At 40.9% G+C, this 18,181-nt stretch overlaps 1 protein-coding gene across 1 annotated transcript; it reads right to left on the minus strand.

Annotated features, from left to right (window-relative positions):
• Positions 1-906: 906 nt before the first annotated feature.
• LOC105042616 (transcription factor BHLH3-like) lies at positions 907-2,925 on the minus strand. The gene is made up of 4 exons (XM_010919899.4): positions 1,955-2,925; positions 1,610-1,777; positions 1,371-1,538; positions 907-1,269 (listed from the first exon to the last, which is right to left on the minus strand). Exons 1-4 carry the CDS (start codon positions 2,513-2,515, stop codon positions 1,183-1,185), a joined length of 984 nt encoding a protein of 327 aa, XP_010918201.2. The 5' UTR covers positions 2,516-2,925; the 3' UTR covers positions 907-1,182.
• Between the last annotated feature and the right edge of the window lie 15,256 nt (positions 2,926-18,181).

The following is an 18,181-nucleotide window of genomic DNA, read 5'->3' on the forward strand; positions in this document are numbered from 1 at the left end:
GAAAATCCATTGTGTAGTAATACAACTAAGAGTCCATTTACAATTCTTTAACTCCACTAAAAGAAGAGACTATCTTCTTTGTTCAAGAAAGATCTCCTCTCTTAGCACAAGAATTGGGCAATAAAACAACCGAAGCCCACTAGAAAAGATCTCTGGATCGTCAACTCAAAAGAATGCTTGAAATGAAAGACTGTTACCTATCTGTTGCCTTGTCTATTATCATCTCTATCTTGCACTTTAAGTTACAGACTTGTATATCAAACACTTACAAGTGGACTTTCATTTCTTTAAAATTGTTCCAGTTAGTAGTCTAGAAAGACTAGCTTGAAGCTCCAACCCCCACAATGCAGAAGAAAAGCTCCCCTAAAGCAAGCACTTACCTGACCTCGCATGTATGTTAACTAAGCATCAAGAAACTATACTCCTTGAGTGAAAAAAACATCATTGCTTACTTCCAAACACCCTAAAGTGCATGCATTTCCCCATCAGGCTACTTCAAAACCACCCATTTGACACCGATATACAACTGTCAAAGATCTAACATTCCATGTCAGTTTCCGATCAATTATCATGTGATGATTGGATTTAAATGGTGAATCAAGTACATCACTTTTGGCTCTTATGCTTTGCAAATTTAAGTCCATATGCCAACGTTCCTCCTAGTGCAAGCAAATGATAGATTGGTTCGAAGAAGTCATCAGATAAGAGCTCCTTCAATCTCCTACTTATTGACCCTGCAGATCTATTAAACTTGCTTGATTAAAAGTGATAAAGGTAAACATGTAGCAGTTGGTTTTTTCAGCCATTTCATAAACTGAAAGATCTTTTTTGTATGAACGTAAACCGGAAGCATTTCCTTTTTTTTTTTTTTTTTTTCCAAGCCAAAAATAAACTGGAAGCATTTTTATTTTGCATTTCTTGATGAACTTTATATTCAACTACATAGTCATTATTGGATGCTGGAGCCTGGAGGCTTCTCTAACTACATGGAAGACCCATCCCTTATCACAATCTCATCAGTAGTCTTCCCCCTAACAGAAGCAAAGAGTTAACCTCTCATCGAAGGTCTTCCCGGACTCGACTAAATATCACAAAAGTCTCTCATACTGATGGAATTCTCACTCTAAAGCTTCTTAAAATGGTTTAAACAGAAAAATATGTTCCCCATATTGTTACTCTCTCCTAAACATATTTTCCCCCATAAACAGCAGTACTGAACAATGCTTGCTCCATCTCTTCAGAGCTTATGAATGCCCTCTGCTCCTTGTCCTGACCAGTCACAAGAGAACCATAAAGATTAATTAATCATAGAATACTAACATAAGTTGGACTCTAATCTACAGAAAATTATCTAATGCTAGATATCTTACTTCTGAGCAAGAAGCTTGCATCCCAAAATCACTGAAGCAGCTTGCAACACACTGTTGGATCTCTAGCCCCAAAGCCTCCAAAGTATATACCGTAGAAAGCAACGATCCCGGCTTCGCCGCACAGGAAATCTCTATCCGGGTGTCCCGTTCCCTCCTTTCGACATTGAACTGCACATGCTTTCATGGATCAAATGCAGCTCAGAAGGGGGCTTTGAAACTAAATTGCACACAAGAGTTACCTTGGGAGAGATTCTTGGCAACATCTCGTTGGGGTTGACACCATTGAAGGTGTCCAGTAGATTCAACTGATCTTGACCCACTTTAATCTCGTCCTGCAAGCTCTTGATCCTTTCCAAAAGCTCTTTCACATAATCAATGGTGTCTCCAAGGATTGATGTCCTGTCCATCTAGTAACATACACTACTATCAGCATGCATCAAAGTTCACATAAATTTAGAAGAACCTAGCAAACAAAGTTGTAGAGATGTAATCAAAAAAAGAGAAGGACAAGAATAAATAGTTTAGATGGTGATGTGCAAATTAAAATATCATGGCATAAAGAAACAAGAGTTTCAATGCATCACCTTGGTGATCTTAGGAACAACGGATCTTAGCAGTGAAAGCCGGTCATTAAGCCGCTTCCTTCTCCTTCTCTCTGCCATTAGATTCTTCGACGGCAGGCCGTCCACCTTCTTCAGCCGGCTATTCTTTCTTTCCAGACAAGAAGATCCTGTGCCACCAAAGACTAAATGATTATCCATAGTTTGCATTGGCTCTACCTTCCATATGCTCTGCCCCTGATACCAAGTGCTGTGGTTTCCTTCATGGATCACACCAATCTCTTCATTTTCCTGAGTTGAGCAAGAAATGGTGCTATGCGTCATCATGGTGCATGGGGACTGGAGCTCTGGTGCTGTTGAGTGGAAGCCACTTCCAAATGGACGGTAGACTTCATTCAGGCAATCAAAGTTGGGCTCCTCCTGCAAGACTAGCTCTTCGAATGCAGCATAATTCGGTGAGACCGGGCAAGCAGTTCCTTGGAAGCAGTCAACTCCCCCTTGGAAGCAGTTGGGCTCAGATGTCTGCCTCCATGGAGCAAAAAGCTCCTGCAAGAGGCTTTGCTCATCCATCCCCATCTCTTGCATTGTCTCTCACCTCAAACACAAGGAACAAAGAACGGATGATACTATGAAGTTGCACCAACCTAAGGAATAACAAATGAAACCTATGGGAACAATTATTCCTTGTAATGAATGAAATAATTAATGTGTCAAGGTATGTTAGATGCATTAGAACCTATATAGCCAAAGATGGGAATGTGATCTCCTCTTTCTTTAATCTCTCTCTCTCTTTCTCTCCACCTTCCTATGTCAACGATTCCATATCTTTTTTCACTGATATCTGCAATCCTAAAACCATCACATTTGATTCCCATGCCCTGAAAGCTTTGACCCACAGATCTGTGGGAACTCAGAAAGAAGGGGTGATAGCCTAAGAGCTTATTGAATAGTTGTCACGGCCACCTATAGTACTGCTAGGAGGGAAGGGAGCCTATTGTCTTGGTTGGCTCTGGGACCACTACACATTCCTCAATGCAACCTCTCTTGGCCTTCTTCCTTTGCTTAGCTTAAATGGCTAGTACATGCCTTGCAACAATGTGCAAATTGTAGGAGGGCTCCAAGTCTATCTTTGTTTGCGCTCGTTAAATAAGACTATCTCCATTCAAATTTCTCAGGGTCTCTATCCCTGTAGCCCAGTGAAGCATTTGATTAAACTTGCAAGAAACACAATTCTTCATGCGCGTTAGATGCATAGGCACATGAAATTATTCGCACCTCGTGTCAAATATACTTTGCAGCACTCCACCACATATAACTGGGTATTTGGTAGGTGAAGATGGATGACAATTTTTCTCATATTTATATTGTCAGTGATATCTTAGTGATCTTTCTTGATAGCAAGTTGCATTGTGGACCTGACCTATAATTCTTGTTAAACACAAAAAAAATAGAAGCCATATCTTGCCTTATCCCATAATCTGTTCTTCTTTGCAGGCTTTTTTATTTCTTTATTTGCTGTGATCCAAGGCATTTTTATCTCAATGCACTAAACTAAGCTACTTGTAGAACATGATGTGTAGTTTTTAACTATCAATCCACATAAGTCATGTGAAATTAGTATTGGAACCACTCAATATATCTAACCGATTGCAAGTTCAGCATTTTCTTGGAAGGTGGAGGATTTGCTAGTGTTAGTTTGACTGAAGGCATGGTAGATGAAGATAATCTGAGAATGATCCCACAATATCGGTGGTCACCGACAGATTTTTGGACTCGCTTGACCATTTCTGCTATGTTAGCCTGTAAATTAACTATGTTCTAGCAGTCTTGCTGGAGCCAATAAAAGAGCTATAAATTTCATGACTACAATTAAACTGTTGTAGTAGAAATAGTTGGGCAATACTTGGCGTAATATCTCCATATTGGAATGTTCTTATCGATACCATTTTACTTGTTGGATCTCTATTATTTCTTGCTCCCCAACATTTTTGTTTAAGTAAATAATTCTGGACCCTAAACAGTCTTCTTAGTCTCCCTGACATGTTATTATCAGAACCACCTCATCCACCATGAACTGTTTGTGGCTGAAATATTAAAATTATTATTTAGCCGATAGCATGATCCATTGGCGAGGTGGAAAAAAATAAATGATTTAAGATTTAATTTGATGTAAGACCAAATACCTTTTGCTTTTTTAAAGAAAAGGAAATAAGGCCGTCTGTTTTGTTTCTATGACTGATAAGTACCAAGATATCAGAGATTAAGTTTCAAGATTAAATCTCTTATCTAGCGTATGTTGAAGGGGTTCAAGCTGTAATGGTTAATTCTTCTCTTGTCTGCGTCAGTCATTACCATTGTGAATGTCAAAGGTATTGCTAGTGTTTTGTGATTTAACTTTTTATCCTTCTTGTCTGCCATAATAGAAAGGAAAAAAATTAACCAAATCACTTCCAATAGAGAAACCTGCATGCAGGATACGGGGATCTTGCGGATACGATATGGGGTGGAATCGATGTGAATCAAGTGGTAATCATATAATTAAGCTCCTCATTACCAAGGAGAGTGTAAATTTATAAGAGTGAATCATGATGAGCTGTCCAAGATTTCGAATGGATTCTTGAGGTAGGGGTCTGATCTTGCTTCTCAGATCATCCTTCTCATCTCATCTTTTATTCATTTTCTTAATCTATTTCTTAAGTTAATCTATTGTAACTGGCTTCAGAGCCTCCATCAATTGGGAGGACCATGGCTTATTTCATGCTTTGATTGGTTCAAAGCAATTGACAACTCGCAGTTTTCGGCCTGTAGAAATATTGCAAGCTTATGGAGATGCAGTGAAGGAAGAGAGATGAAGTGTCAGATGGCCATCCCCTGCTTCTCATTCTCAAGTCAAGGTTTATTTACTAGAAATACTTCTAGCTTCAAACTTGTTCTACTAGGCTCAACTTCTTGAGGTTTTTTTAATCAAAAACAAAATTCTCAATGACTGCTGCGCACGATCATTGGAGTTGAATATATTGTGTTGGATGATTCCTGGATTGCAACAATATTTCATCAAAAAAAAGGCAAATGCTTGCATCCTTCAATTTAAAATTGACATCTCTTCTTCTTCTTCTTTATTTATTTATTTATTTATTTTATGTGTGGTAGTAGCTGTAGCCATGGTTTCATGAATATGTGAAAGCTTTAGACTGAAAGAAATCCACATTTAAACAGGCTGGCATAAATGTTAGGCAACTTTATAAGAAGAGATCCAAAGACTTTGGGCTTAGGATGATTGCAATAACTTGACTTTGCATTATCAGGAATATCATAATCAGAATTTGTGACAACCTTGATACAGCCTTCAGAGTAGACTTCTACCTATCGACAAAATGAGAATTGGAGAAGGAAAGCTGGTTAGTTTTGCATTCGAGGAACTTGACAAGCTTGAAGAAACAATTGGATTGACTCTAACAAGTTCAGTCTGGATACGGCTGCAAATAGTTTAGGTCGACTTGTGAATTAATCTGGTCCTAACCTGATTAGACTTGATTCAATATGTATTTGAAGACCCGTTACTTGGGCTCAAATATTGGACCCAATCTAAACTTCAAGTGAAAGTTTGGATTTTATATTTTTCAACCCAACCCGTGTATCGTTAGGTCTAATTTGGCTCCACAAACATAGGCCCGAGTCGACATGGCTTGATCCAACCTAACCAAAAAAGTGAATCATAAAAGCCTTCTTCACTTTAGGTATCTTTCCTAAATTCTTGAACAAACTCTCATTTCAACTAATTCTTATTTTTTATCTCAACCACTACTCCTCTCATCCATTTTCACTAAATTATACTTGAACATCCATATTTCATTATTTGTTTTATCGGATTCTTATTTATAATGCCCTCAATCATATCAATATACATTTTAGAAAATCTAATCTGTAAACTTAAGAACTGTTAGGATTTGACGCCTCGAGATTCAGCCCACATTGAGCCCACAGCGAGGTTCGCGGCGAAAAACGGAGTCCAACAAGACCAAGATCACCTAAAACGGAGCTCGGATGGAGGAGATACGAGCTTTTGAAATCGGCACAAGATTCGAAACGGCGGAGGACCACCGGCGACCGGCGGTGGGCGGCAGCGGCGCGGCCGCAGGCGGCGGCACGCGGGACGTGCGACCCAGGCCCGCGCAGGATGCGCGACCCACGCGGGCGGGCGGCCCAGGCGGGCGCGCGGCCCAGCCGGGCGCGCGGCCCAAGCGCACGCAGGCCCGCGTGCGGGAGCAAGCCGGCCCTGCTGGCCTTTTGCACCGGTCCACCGTGGACCGGGAGGTCCACGGCTGGGCCTGTGGACCACGCGGGCGTTTCCCATGCGTTTCGCACGGTCCACGGCACTATTCCGTGGACCGATCGCGATCGGACGGCTCAGGGAGATTCCGGTGACGATCCGACGGTTGAGGAGGTTGATTTGGCTTGTTTAGGACTCTTAAACCTAATCTAATTAGGTTTAAACCTCTGTTTAACCCTTTAAAAGGCCTGTGGACGAACAGAAAAGGGGTGGATCAGTTTTTCGCGCCGTATGAAGCCCGTACGGAACTCAAGAGAAGGGAGAAGCGGATGCGCTGAGAGAGAAGGAACAGAAAGCTCCTGGAAAGCGGTCGCCAGGCACTTCAAGGGTTCAGGGGATCTTCAAGAGAGAGAGAGCTTTTGTGAGGGGAACTTTTAGTGAGAGAGAATTGGGTGTACAAGGGTTGAGGGTGAGGTCTCCTCTTGTAAAATTTCTTTTTCATAGTGAAGTTTGCATGCCCCGTGGAGGCGAGTCCTTTTGTGGCTGATCCACGTATTTTGATTGTTTTTTCTTTTGTTTTGTTTCTTCTTTTTTCCTGCTGCATCGCGTGGTACTGAAAGGATCTTGGGAGGTGGTGTCCTGGCCAGACATCCACCCAACAAGAACAATCAATTACTCAGATGAAATTAAAAATTTTAATAAAATTTTAATTTTTAGTTGGCATTTTTTGATTTTAGTTAAGATTTTAGTGATTTTATTTTTTTAATCAATTATTGTATTTTAGTTATAATAGATTTCAAGACTTGTGACTCAAACTGCAAACCTAATTAGGTAATTCTGGACCCAAATCCCATCAGAATGACCCGTTGGGTCTAAATCCTTCTCCTGAACCTGAATCAACCTAACTCAATTGGCTAATGAGTTGGATTTGAGTCCAAAATTATGACCCAAATATGAAATTAGGTCAACTAGGATCAAGCATGCCTTGATCAATGCGAGTCGACCCATTTGCAACCCTAACCTCAAATGTTCCATGCAACCTAATCGGAATGACTTGCTCCACGAAAAAGAATTGTTATGGAAAGAAAGATCAAGAGTGCACTGATTACATAGGAAGACAATAATTGATGCAAGTAGAGAAGGCATGACATTAGTTTCAAAACTACCCAACGGAAGGCCAGATTAGTTAACAATTTAAACTACTAAGCAAAAAATTAATCCTAACCTAATGCAATCAAGTCTTCTAACAGTGGGGTCACTGTTGGATGCTTTTGACTTTGATCTTCCTCCAGATGGTAACTATGGTGCCATTAAATAGCTTCTAATTGTGCACAGTTCACCATCAGATCAATCTGGGCCACTTTTGGTCCCCTTTGTTGCTTGAACCATGTTTGGCATGCATAAAGGACACAATCATTTCCACCACATGACCTAAGCAAGAAGAAGATACAATCTCATATCTGTTTTGTATTGGAATAATGTGGACACCTTTGATCCTTCTCTAATGATGAATCTCTTTAGTAGTTACTTTCAAGATATTCTTGGTACCTCTTCTGCATTAGTTGAATTAGATTGTAATGTTCTTTCAGAGGTTCCTTCCCAGATTGATTTTCCCCACAGCAAATGCTCATTGAAGAAGAAATTAAAAAAGCTATATGTGTTCACTCTTCCTAATCATAAAGCTCCAGGACCAGATGAATTCCCAATTTTCTTCTTAAAGTTTTCTAGAACATGGTTAAATATGATCTGATCAACATGTTCAATGAACTGTTTTGGGAAAAAAAAGACATGTTCAATGAACCGTTTCATGGAAGAGCTGTATTAGAGAGAATAAACTGGTCCTATTTCCAAAGAGAATTCTTATGGAAAGATCTTTCTACTTCCTCTTGCTTCTCTCCAGTAGTTAATCAGCAATACTAGGCAAAGCTACACCAATACTAAACCCAGTCCTTACAATATATATAATTTTTTTTTTTTTTGGCCTTTTCAAACAAGACAAAGGACTATTGTATGTTGGAGTTAAGGTCTTCCCAACTACTAGTCTACACCAATACTAAATCCAAAATTAAAACCTTGATAATACCAAACACCTGCTGATAGTAGGAGACATTCTAATTAAACCCACATGTTAGACTTAAACTCTAACATAATCTAATTATTACTTTATTATATAAAAAACAATCCCAGTTAAAGTAGGACTTGCAATGGTCGACTGTCAATAGTACGTCCCATGAAGTCCATGTTTGATGACTCCATGGACAACTCCCTCACTAAACAACTCCTCATGCAACAATTTTTTACCCAGTAGCCCCTTTCTAGCCCATCTCCCCCGGTCTGTGCCGAAGTCGATGACGAATTCAACAGGGAAATACTCAAGAAAAAAGGATGAATGGTTGTAATCAATTGCCCATATGTTTCTCAATCTTGGAGGAGAGTCAATGCAGCTTTAGGAGCTCAATGGTAGAATAAATGTTCTTAAGATCCCTGAGAACAGATTGGAGGAAAAAACCACATTAGGAATTTGAGCAAGGCATGGGACTCTTTTGTTTTGGCCCTTATTAGCTAGCTCATTATGGATGCAAAGAACTTGTAGACTGTTCCTCAATGAGGAAGCAACTCCTGATGTTGTTCTTCTAAAAGCCATTAGACTTTTCACAAGAAAACAATATTTTAATATAACCTTCTTCTTTCTATTCTTAAACCCTCCCTTGGTTTGTAAGCTTCCTCTCTCTCCTTCAGAGGCCTTTGCCATGACTTCATTCTCTTGATGAAGATTGATGGAGCCTTTGTTCCTTTTCACAGAAAACTTTTGGGAATTTCAGGAAAATGAATTATATTGCGAGACAGATGCAGCCATAAAAAGAGGATTTTGCAAGAACATACAACCACTTTTTCATTTTGCAAATTATAGTTTTAATTTTTTGCAGATTAAAAATAACTTTCTGAAATTTCGATAAAATTAGCCCTGGCCTTTCCATGTTGGAATTTTTTCCACATAATGTTGGCATGCTAAAATCTTGCACAAGTTTTTGGTACCTCTTGTAGGAGTTTCAAAGAGGATTTATACAAATTTCTGAAGGACAAAGTTTGACAATGCACTAACATGATAATTTGTTACAGACTAATCAATAATAAACACATACATAAACACCTGATACTACAACTTGTTGGAGCAAAATATACAAGGATAGAGCTACCATATCGACAAACTTGCACAAGATGCGTGCAAGTTTTCTATATATTAACCATATTCTAAAATCAACTATTCACAACTTGGTACAAATTCCATTCAACACATGCACAACCTGGACTAGCATTATGGGTTGCAAGCATGGAAGATTGTTTCTATGTAAGGTGGCTGAGGATCGCCTCCTTACCAAGGCGGTCTTGAAGGGCAGAGGGGTTGACCTTCCATTTATCTGTCCATGGTGCGAGTTGGAAGAGGAGACGGTGGGGCATGTATTGTTTTTATGTCTTAGAATGAGGCAGATATAGTGGATGGTGGGGTTTACTTTGGATGGTGCCTAGCTTGAGTCATTGGTGGTGGCCTTCCTCAGTTTTCTGAGATAAAGCATACAGTCTGAGATGTCTAGACAAGGTGGAGTCTAGACTGTTTACGTTGCCTATCATATTTGACTGTTCCAAAACAGCTTGGTGTGTGACTTGTGGAAAACTGCGGCTAGATTTGTTCTAAAGAAAGTTTTGAGTCAGACCGCAGAGTTTACTCACTTGATGTCAACTAATCTAACCATAAGGTTATTGGACATTTGGGGGGCCCTTTCTGCTCACGTAGCATCTTGGCATATCTTCATCATCTAGGAGCCTTCACCCCAGGCCTACCTCAAGGCTAGTTTTAATAGCAATATGGTTAGTAGTAGTCGTGGAGCTAGATTTGTTATCCATGGATCGGATTCCAGACTTCTCGTTGCTGGTGGTAGTCACCTCTTTGAGCCCACTGTCCCATGAGCAGAGCTATAGGCTGCCTAGTATCATCTTTGCGAGGTTGACTTTGAAGACCAATTCTCTTATCATCAAGGGCGACTTGGCCATGGTTGTGAGCTGGTTGCGGGGTCATCAAAGGAAGGGCCCCACACACCAACTATTAGCTGATATTTGGAGACTTTTGATGGGGGCTGCTTTTGTGGATATTCAGTATGTTTATAGGGAGGTGAATAGTATCGCGGACTGAATCACATCTTTTATTGCAAAGTATTCTGATGATGTTTTGTAAACTAACTAGGAGTATGTTCCTGGACTTTTTCGAGATATTTTGTTTTCTAATCTTTTTCGATGTGTTCACACTACATTTGTATGAATATTCCATCTTAGCCCAAAAAAATAAAAAGGGTGCCCCTAACCCTTTCAGGTTGGTTTCTTTTTTCCTTGCCACATTGGCATGTTTGAAATTTGCATAAGTTTTTAATACCTTTTATACAAGTTTTGTGTAGGATATACTTAAAGGATAGAGCTCAAAACGCATTGTAGAGTTCATTGATAATAAAATATAGACTAAATAACTAATATTATAACTTGCTAGAGTACAATAAACAAGTAGAGTATAAAGATAGCTTTGCACAAGGTCCATGCAAGTTATCCACTAAACTAACTACATTCTAAAATCAGTTATCCACAACTTTTCCTAAATTTCATTTTGAGCTTATAGATCTTAAACCAACATTTTGGGTTGGTGAGCTAGTGTGAAAGGTTTAGGGTGTAATTTTGTTCAAGCATCAAAAGATCGTGACAAATTTACAAAAATAGAAAAATCATATCGAAATTGCCCATTGAAAAGTGACTATAAATTTTTGCAAAGTTCTTTCATAACAGCAAACAATAGTCAGATGAAAAATCTATCTACAAATGTGCATCAGATGAATGAAAAGAATGTGAAAAAAATTATATGAGACATCTAAAATGAGGACAAACAGTGCAGGCTGGGAAAAAAAAAAAAAAAGAAAGAAAGATGGGGTGGAATAAACGCAAGTTGGACTTTTTAAAAGTAATATTAGCGAGCTAGAGAATAAACATGTGGCACGCATACCATAGTCTAAAGGTAGCCATTCCAGGACAATTTGGCCAATGGTAAACATTTAGAACATTGCAGAGGATTAATAGAAAACATACAACCAGCTGGTCCAGCTGACCTGATTAGATCAGCCTGCAAGGGGACCAGCCCCGTTATCAGTGTCCAATAGAATGCATGCGAAGACACTGAAAAAAGGGTTGGTGGTCTCCCCAACCACTCCAGCTCCAAGGATGCAAATGAGCCAAACAATCTTGGAACTGTTCAACTTCAACTCGAATTCAAGACCGATTTAACTTGACTATTACTAGGCTCAAGCAGTAAAGTACTCAACTCGAAATCTCATGAGCTTAGTCGAATATATATTTTTTAATAATATTATATTTTATTTAAAATATATATTATTAATTTAATATTTTAAAATATTATATTATATTTTATTTTATTTTAATCATATTATTTAATTATGATCAAAGTTCAAATTTGAGTTGGATTAGTCAAGTTCAAACCTAAAAACTAAAGCTTGATTGATTTCGAGTTGAGTTTCAAGTCCGAATATTTTTAATCAAATCGAACTTCATCTTATAGTTACTCAACTCGATTTAGCTCGATTGTATCCCTGCTTAAATTATACACAGACGACCATCTTTTCCCATTTCTCCACATAAGGACCCCATCTGAGCCATCCTGAACTTTTGAGAAATTATATCTTACACAACATACACCATATAGCCATGCATGCTGCCAATTACAGCTAGGGGTGGCAATCGGGTCGGGTCGGATCATAAACGGATCGGATCATAAAATCGTCAATCCAAACTCGATCTGTTTATTAAATGGATCAAAAATTCAAACCTAAATCCGATCTGTTTATTAAACAGATAGCCCAATCCGATCCATTTAACCCATTTATTAAATAGGTCAAATTAAGTTAAACGGGTTAAATATGTTAAATGGGTTAAACAGATTAAACGGGTCGGGTTAAATGGGTTAAAAATAGGTTAAACAGGTCGGGTTAAATGGGTCAGAAATAGGTTAAACAGGTTAAATGGATTATCTGACTCAATCCGATCTGAATATTAAATGGATTAAACGGGTTAAACGGGTCGGATATCTAAAACTCAAATCCGACCTACTTATTAAATGGGTTAAACGGGTTGATCTGTTTATGACCCAAACCTGTTTAGCCTAAATCCAAACTTATTTATGGCGAGTCAAACACGAGTCAGATTGGCGGGTCGGATCATATTTTGCCAGCCCCAATTACAGCCACTCATTTCTGTAGCAGTACATCAAGATGAGCATTTAGTAAATGAGACCACAGAACAAATAATTGTACTTGGCAGTATACATGTTTGTGGTGCACACCATGTAGGATATAATTTCTCCAATCTCTCTCTCTCTCCACTATCCCCAAGCATCCAGCTTCCTTGTCACTCCCCACCATCAAGCCAAGACACTCTAGCTCCCAAATCCCCTATTTCTCTCTCTCTCACCAATCTATTGTTAGTCTTGCCAAACCCACATATTCTTGATGATACCAGATATATTCCTACCTCTTTTATTTGGAGGTTGAGTCCGTAGGCTGCTAGTCAAAATCTATGTTTATTAGGCCTAGCTATGTAGACCGGTGGGTTACATTCTAGCCTTCATTGTTGGAGGAATCTCTCTCTCCTCCTTATCGAGGTTGCCAGTCATGGATGTCAGGTATAGGTTTCACCTACACGGCTTGGCCATGTAGGTGGTGTCTGAGTTTACAGCTGGTGTGACCTTACCACATCATCTTAGGCGCGCCCCTATGGAGGATTGATCTCGATCAACGGGTCTCTCCTACAATATATAACCCCCACTCTCAAGTTCGAGTGGTCTTTGGGCTTTGAGCGAAGGGAGTATCTGTCTTGGTACCTAGACCACCAACCCCATCCCTTCTTGGTTGCACCTATGTTAGTATCCTAGGAAAGATTCTCAAAAATTTAAGAAGGCATCGTTTCGTAACCCACGCTACCTTTATCAGAGATGGAGCTTGAGGAGTCACATAACAACATTCTTTGAGAGAGAAGATCTGGAGGCTGCCCATGGATCCACCCAGGACCCGCCACGTGGCGAGTTGGGATAAGTTCCGAAGCACACTTTGTGAGTTATCCCACACTATTTGATCGGATAAGGGTGCGATGAAGGGCCGCGGGTCCGCTATGCTAGGCCAAGTAGCATAATCTAGCGATTCAATGACTAGATCTGCACCATCGGTGGCCTATATAAATGAACCATCTGTCTGGTGGGGTCTCCTGCCATCTAACTATCAGTCGCTCTATTGCTGTCGTAGTTGTTTGAGAAAGATTTTCTTTTTTTTGTCCGGTCATCATGAAGCAATCGCTGTCAGCTGTTAAATGGGCCATGAAGAAGAAGATGAGCTCCTCTCGTGGAGAGTCCTTATCCAGGAGGATGAGGAGCACCCAGCCTAAATTCTCCATCTCTAACTCATGGTGGTCCCCATCGTGGACTAAATTAGTTGCAGCCACAAGGCCGCAAACTACTGCATCAGGGTCACATCAGGCCTCTTATTCATCGGGCTAGACCTCGTCTCCCTTCGGAGGTTCAATGAGGTTCAAGGCAGACCCTTACCTGCCTAAGGGCAGTTGGGGGTTCACCGATGCTACCATGGAGATTTCTATTAAGGCTAGACTTTGATGCATTAAGAAGTACAAAGCCTAGACAGACTTTGAGGATGAATTTATCAAGGCATCTTCAACTAGGTTCATCCAAGGCTTTAAGGACTACAAAGCGCACATGAAGATGATGGTCCTGAAGCTAGATCTGAGGTGCTTCCACCCCAGCAACAACAATGAGGTTGGGGCATTTTCTTCAGACCAAGATTAGATCTTCATCTTTTTGTATTTACTTTTGATGTCTTCACCTTGATGAAGTTATATAATAAAATTTTTAATGAATGAAAAATATGTATTTCACTATGTGTACCTCTCATTCGAAGTTTTCACTTCCCTGCGATGCTGGTATGATTGGCTTTTTGCCTCGATCAACGGCTCGAATGGCTTAGATAGGTCAATCAGATTAATTTTATGCTTGGGCTGAAATCTCTTTTGATATTTTTCGAAACTTCTAATTCGTTTGCATGTGATGAATGGACTTTTGAAAGTCTCGAACTTGCACATATGCCAAGCATCGAATGTCGACTAGCGCCGTGTTGCTTTCATAAGTCGGGGAAGATGATTCATCTCGATATTACACAATAAAGAGCTATACAGTCCGAAGATTTGGCGAGACTTGCATTTAATGCTAGTATCTATTCTCCAAGAAGCGCAGATTTTAAGGCCTTTAATGTGGCGATATCTATCATGTGGGATGCTTGAATCTACCTAGGTCTACCCCTTCTATAAATAGGGGCTCTGCTAACTGGGATTAGTATCGCCTTAGTTGTTTTCCTCAAATATTGTGATGAAGCTGCCTTGTCAAGTTCCAGGGGGTCGCTAGCACTTTTCTCTAGCTAAGGAGACCTATCCTTTGATTGGTCGCCATATACTTCGAGGGAGTGCTTCAATGGGCATCCCACTTCGGTATGGGAGATATTGAAAAATTCTACTACTTCAATTGAGGGGTTGCGGAGACGGTCATCTAGGTTCTTAGATGCCTTATCCTCCACAGTCAGGTCCTGGATTTTTCTAGAGGGCTGGATCTTTTTACCATAGCTGCTTTCTGGCATTTCTTGGAGAGATGTCGTGAAGGCGAGTGGGATTCCAAAAGGAAAGCACCCAGGCCATCGCCAATGATTTTTTGAGGAGGCCAATGAGTGTCACCGAATGGAGAGTCCTACGTTCTCCATCCAGAACCGCATTGTCCTAAGGCCTGGTTCGTGCTCCGAGACTGCTGGCCTGGCCATTTTGATCCTTTCTTCCTTCTTTATTGTAACGAGCTTCGCTTGGTTATAATATACTAAATCTTCTAAATGAAAATATTTTCTTTCATTGAGGCTCTTTTTGGATAATCCAATGCTTCTCTCATTTTTTTAAAATGAGTCGACTCTTCTATTATAGTCACTGTCGGCTTCCACTGGCAGTATGAGATTTTTAGGATACTAATCTCTGTTGGCTACAATGGGCCGTGTAGCTACAATGGGCCATCCATGGTTACAGTGGCCACGTTGATAGTTATAGTGAGCCGTATGGCTACAATGGGCCACCCATGACTATAGTAGACCATGTTGATGGTTACAATATGCTGTGTGGCTACAGTGGACCACTCAGAGCTATAGTGGGTTGTCTCAGCTATAGTTAGTCGTGTGGCTATAGTGGACCACGTTGATGTTTATAGTGGGATGTCTTGACTATAATGGATCATGTGGCTATAGTGAGCCATTCGTGGTTATAATGAACCATATTGACGGCTATAGTGGGCCATCTTGACTATAATGGATCATATAGCTACAGTGAGCCATCTGTGGCTATAATGGGTCATGTTGACAGCTATAGTAGGTCATTGCAGCTATAGTGGGCCATATGACTACAGTAGGCCACCAGTGGCTATAGTAAACCACATTGAGCTTTTCGATGACAGGGCCTCCGCATCATAGGAACCTCAGGGGACTTTTTGCTCTCTTCTGGGTGCCGAGCCTTGTGGGACTCGAGGCTTCATCCAGCAAGGGACCTGATTATCCAAGTGGGCTGTCACGCATAATATGAGTCTTCCGAGGCCGCTTTCGAGGATATCTTTGCTGAGGTTGTGCATCGCTTGACATGGCCTTTGCTCCAGCTTCTTCTTTTTTGGGTCAGTTGAAAATTTTATCTTTTAAATAATATTATAAATAGAGTGTCGGAGAGGTTTTCATTATAAATGAAAAGTGTATTTACATTGAGATTGGCTATCGTCGATAATGCGATGATGGCACCAGTAAATTTTCCCAAAAGTGCAGGAGAGTGATGCTCCTCAGGGAACTGTTCCCTTTATCTCTCTGACTTTATCTCCTGCCCCTCGCATCTCCAATAGAGGTGGAGATGGCATTGATGATGCCGGTCATTGATCGATTGTCATTGTTCTCCTTATCGAAGACTCAATTGTGCTGCTCCCGCACATACTTGCTCAGATAGCCCCTCCGAATTAGGACTTCAATCTCATCTTTGAGCTGATGGTACTCCTCAGTATTGTGATCATGGTCGTGGTAAAAGCCACAATACCTCATCCTGCTCCTGTTTAAAGAGGACTTCATCGCCCAAGTCGTCGCAAATATCCCTGGCCCTCAATCTCCATCAGAATATGAGATCATGGGATGGACAAAGGAGTGTAGCTGTTGAATCATTGGAGAAGACTCCTTGGATGATAGCTCTTTCATGGTCAGAAATATTTTCTCTCGATCTGAGTCACTCGAGGATCTTCTCGACTCCTCTTCTTGCTAGAGATCTTCTGCCGTTCCACCTACCTATAGAGCTCTCGAGCATCCTCTACCTAGGGATATTTCCGGATGCGGGCTAGCAGGTCGGCATAGTTCCTCAAAAATTTTTTATTGAGGGAGAAGGTGAGGCATTCATTCTACAAGCCTCATTTGAGCACTGACATGGCCACCGACTGATCGAAATTTCATACTTCAAGTGTGGTAGCATTGAAACACACGACATAGTCACGTAGTAACTCGCCCTCTTCTTGATGGAGAGAAAAGAGGCTATCAGAGTTCCTCGATTAGGGTTGGTAATTGTTAAAATGGGTAATAAGCAGCCTGCCGAGCTGCTTGAGTGAATAGATGGATCCTGGCTAGAGTCCGAAATATCACGCCCGTGCCAACTTTTTGAAGGTGGTCGGGAAGGCAAGGTACAAGAGGATGTCTGAAGCACCCTGGAGCATCATGAGGACTCTATAGCCCTACAGATGAACAAGAGAATTTGTAAAACTATCATATAGTTCTAGCTGAGGTGCCTTGAACCGACTCAGAATTGGCTCCTCTAGAATGGTCTGGGTGAATAGTGATCGAGAGTCGAAGTTGAGATCGTCACTGCTTTGGTGAGGCTCAATCTGGACTTCACTAAGATGATGCTCAATGTCCCGAACTCTTTTCTTGAGCTCCTCTTCGACACCATGATCCCCCGGCTTAGGAAAATAGACTGAGATCAAATCACCAGTGAAGGAAGAGCTTCCTTACTATGCTCCTTCCCTCAGGCTTTGACAGGGAGGCGAATGAACCGGAATGGCCGTGGAGTAGCGTAAATGCCACCGAAGGGCGAGTCCTGGACTCTAGGAATGAGATCGCCAATTGAGATGGAAAATAATCATTCAAGGATTTGGTTTCACAGCCTGCCGCTACTACTCTGTCATCTGTTGGAGCCGCCGTATCACATCAGTTAGCGCCTGGATCTGGTGAACCAGGACTTCGGATGGTGATAGATCTATTATGACCAGAGGTTGTACTACCACGGATCCACAAATAGTATTGCTCCAGCTGTGCTAGACAAACTACTGATGTGAGGTAGTGAAATTTTGCACTCTTGCCCGCACTATATTTTTTTTTCTCTCAAAGAGGCCTGAAGCACTTCCTCTAGCACCAATCTGTTGCTGTAAGACTCCGATGAGATGCTGATATAGCTGGAGCTGGTATTAGTCAAGATCTGCAACATCGGAGGATACCTGCAAAGAAAGTCCACACTCGTTAGGGTGTTCCGATGAGGGATCCTCCAATGCTTAAGTTAGCCAGAATTTTGGTAACAGTGGAGAGAAAAGATTGCAAGGGTGGAGTGTGCTTGCTTCTACCTTCTCTTGGGGGTCCTCTTCCTATCTCTCTTACTTGGAGGTTAAGCCCGTAGGCTGCTAATCGGAACCTGTGTTTATTTAGCCTAGCTCTGCAGGCCTTCAAGCCATGTTCTGGCCTACATCGTGGGAGAAATCTCCCCCACTCCCCCATACCCATATCAAGGTTGTACTAAGCATAGACTTTATCTGCACGATTTGGCTATATTGGTGA

This window comes from Elaeis guineensis, chromosome 4 (genome assembly GCF_000442705.2).
Source record: "Elaeis guineensis isolate ETL-2024a chromosome 4, EG11, whole genome shotgun sequence".
NCBI lineage: Eukaryota > Viridiplantae > Streptophyta > Magnoliopsida > Arecales > Arecaceae > Elaeis > Elaeis guineensis.

Bases quoted from the DNA above. Each gene is read 5' to 3' on its own strand.
- LOC105042616 (XM_010919899.4), bottom strand. From the start codon at position 2,515: ATGCAAGAGATGGGGATGGATGAGCAAAGCCTCTTGCAGGAGCTTTTT. The intron at 1,539-1,609 runs GTAACTCTTGTG...AAGCATGTGCAG, and splicing joins TGCCAAGAATCTCTCCCAAG to TTCAATGTCGAAAGGAGGGA. The intron at 1,270-1,370 runs GTAAGATATCTA...GTGACTGGTCAG, and splicing joins TGCAAGCTTCTTGCTCAGAA to GACAAGGAGCAGAGGGCATT.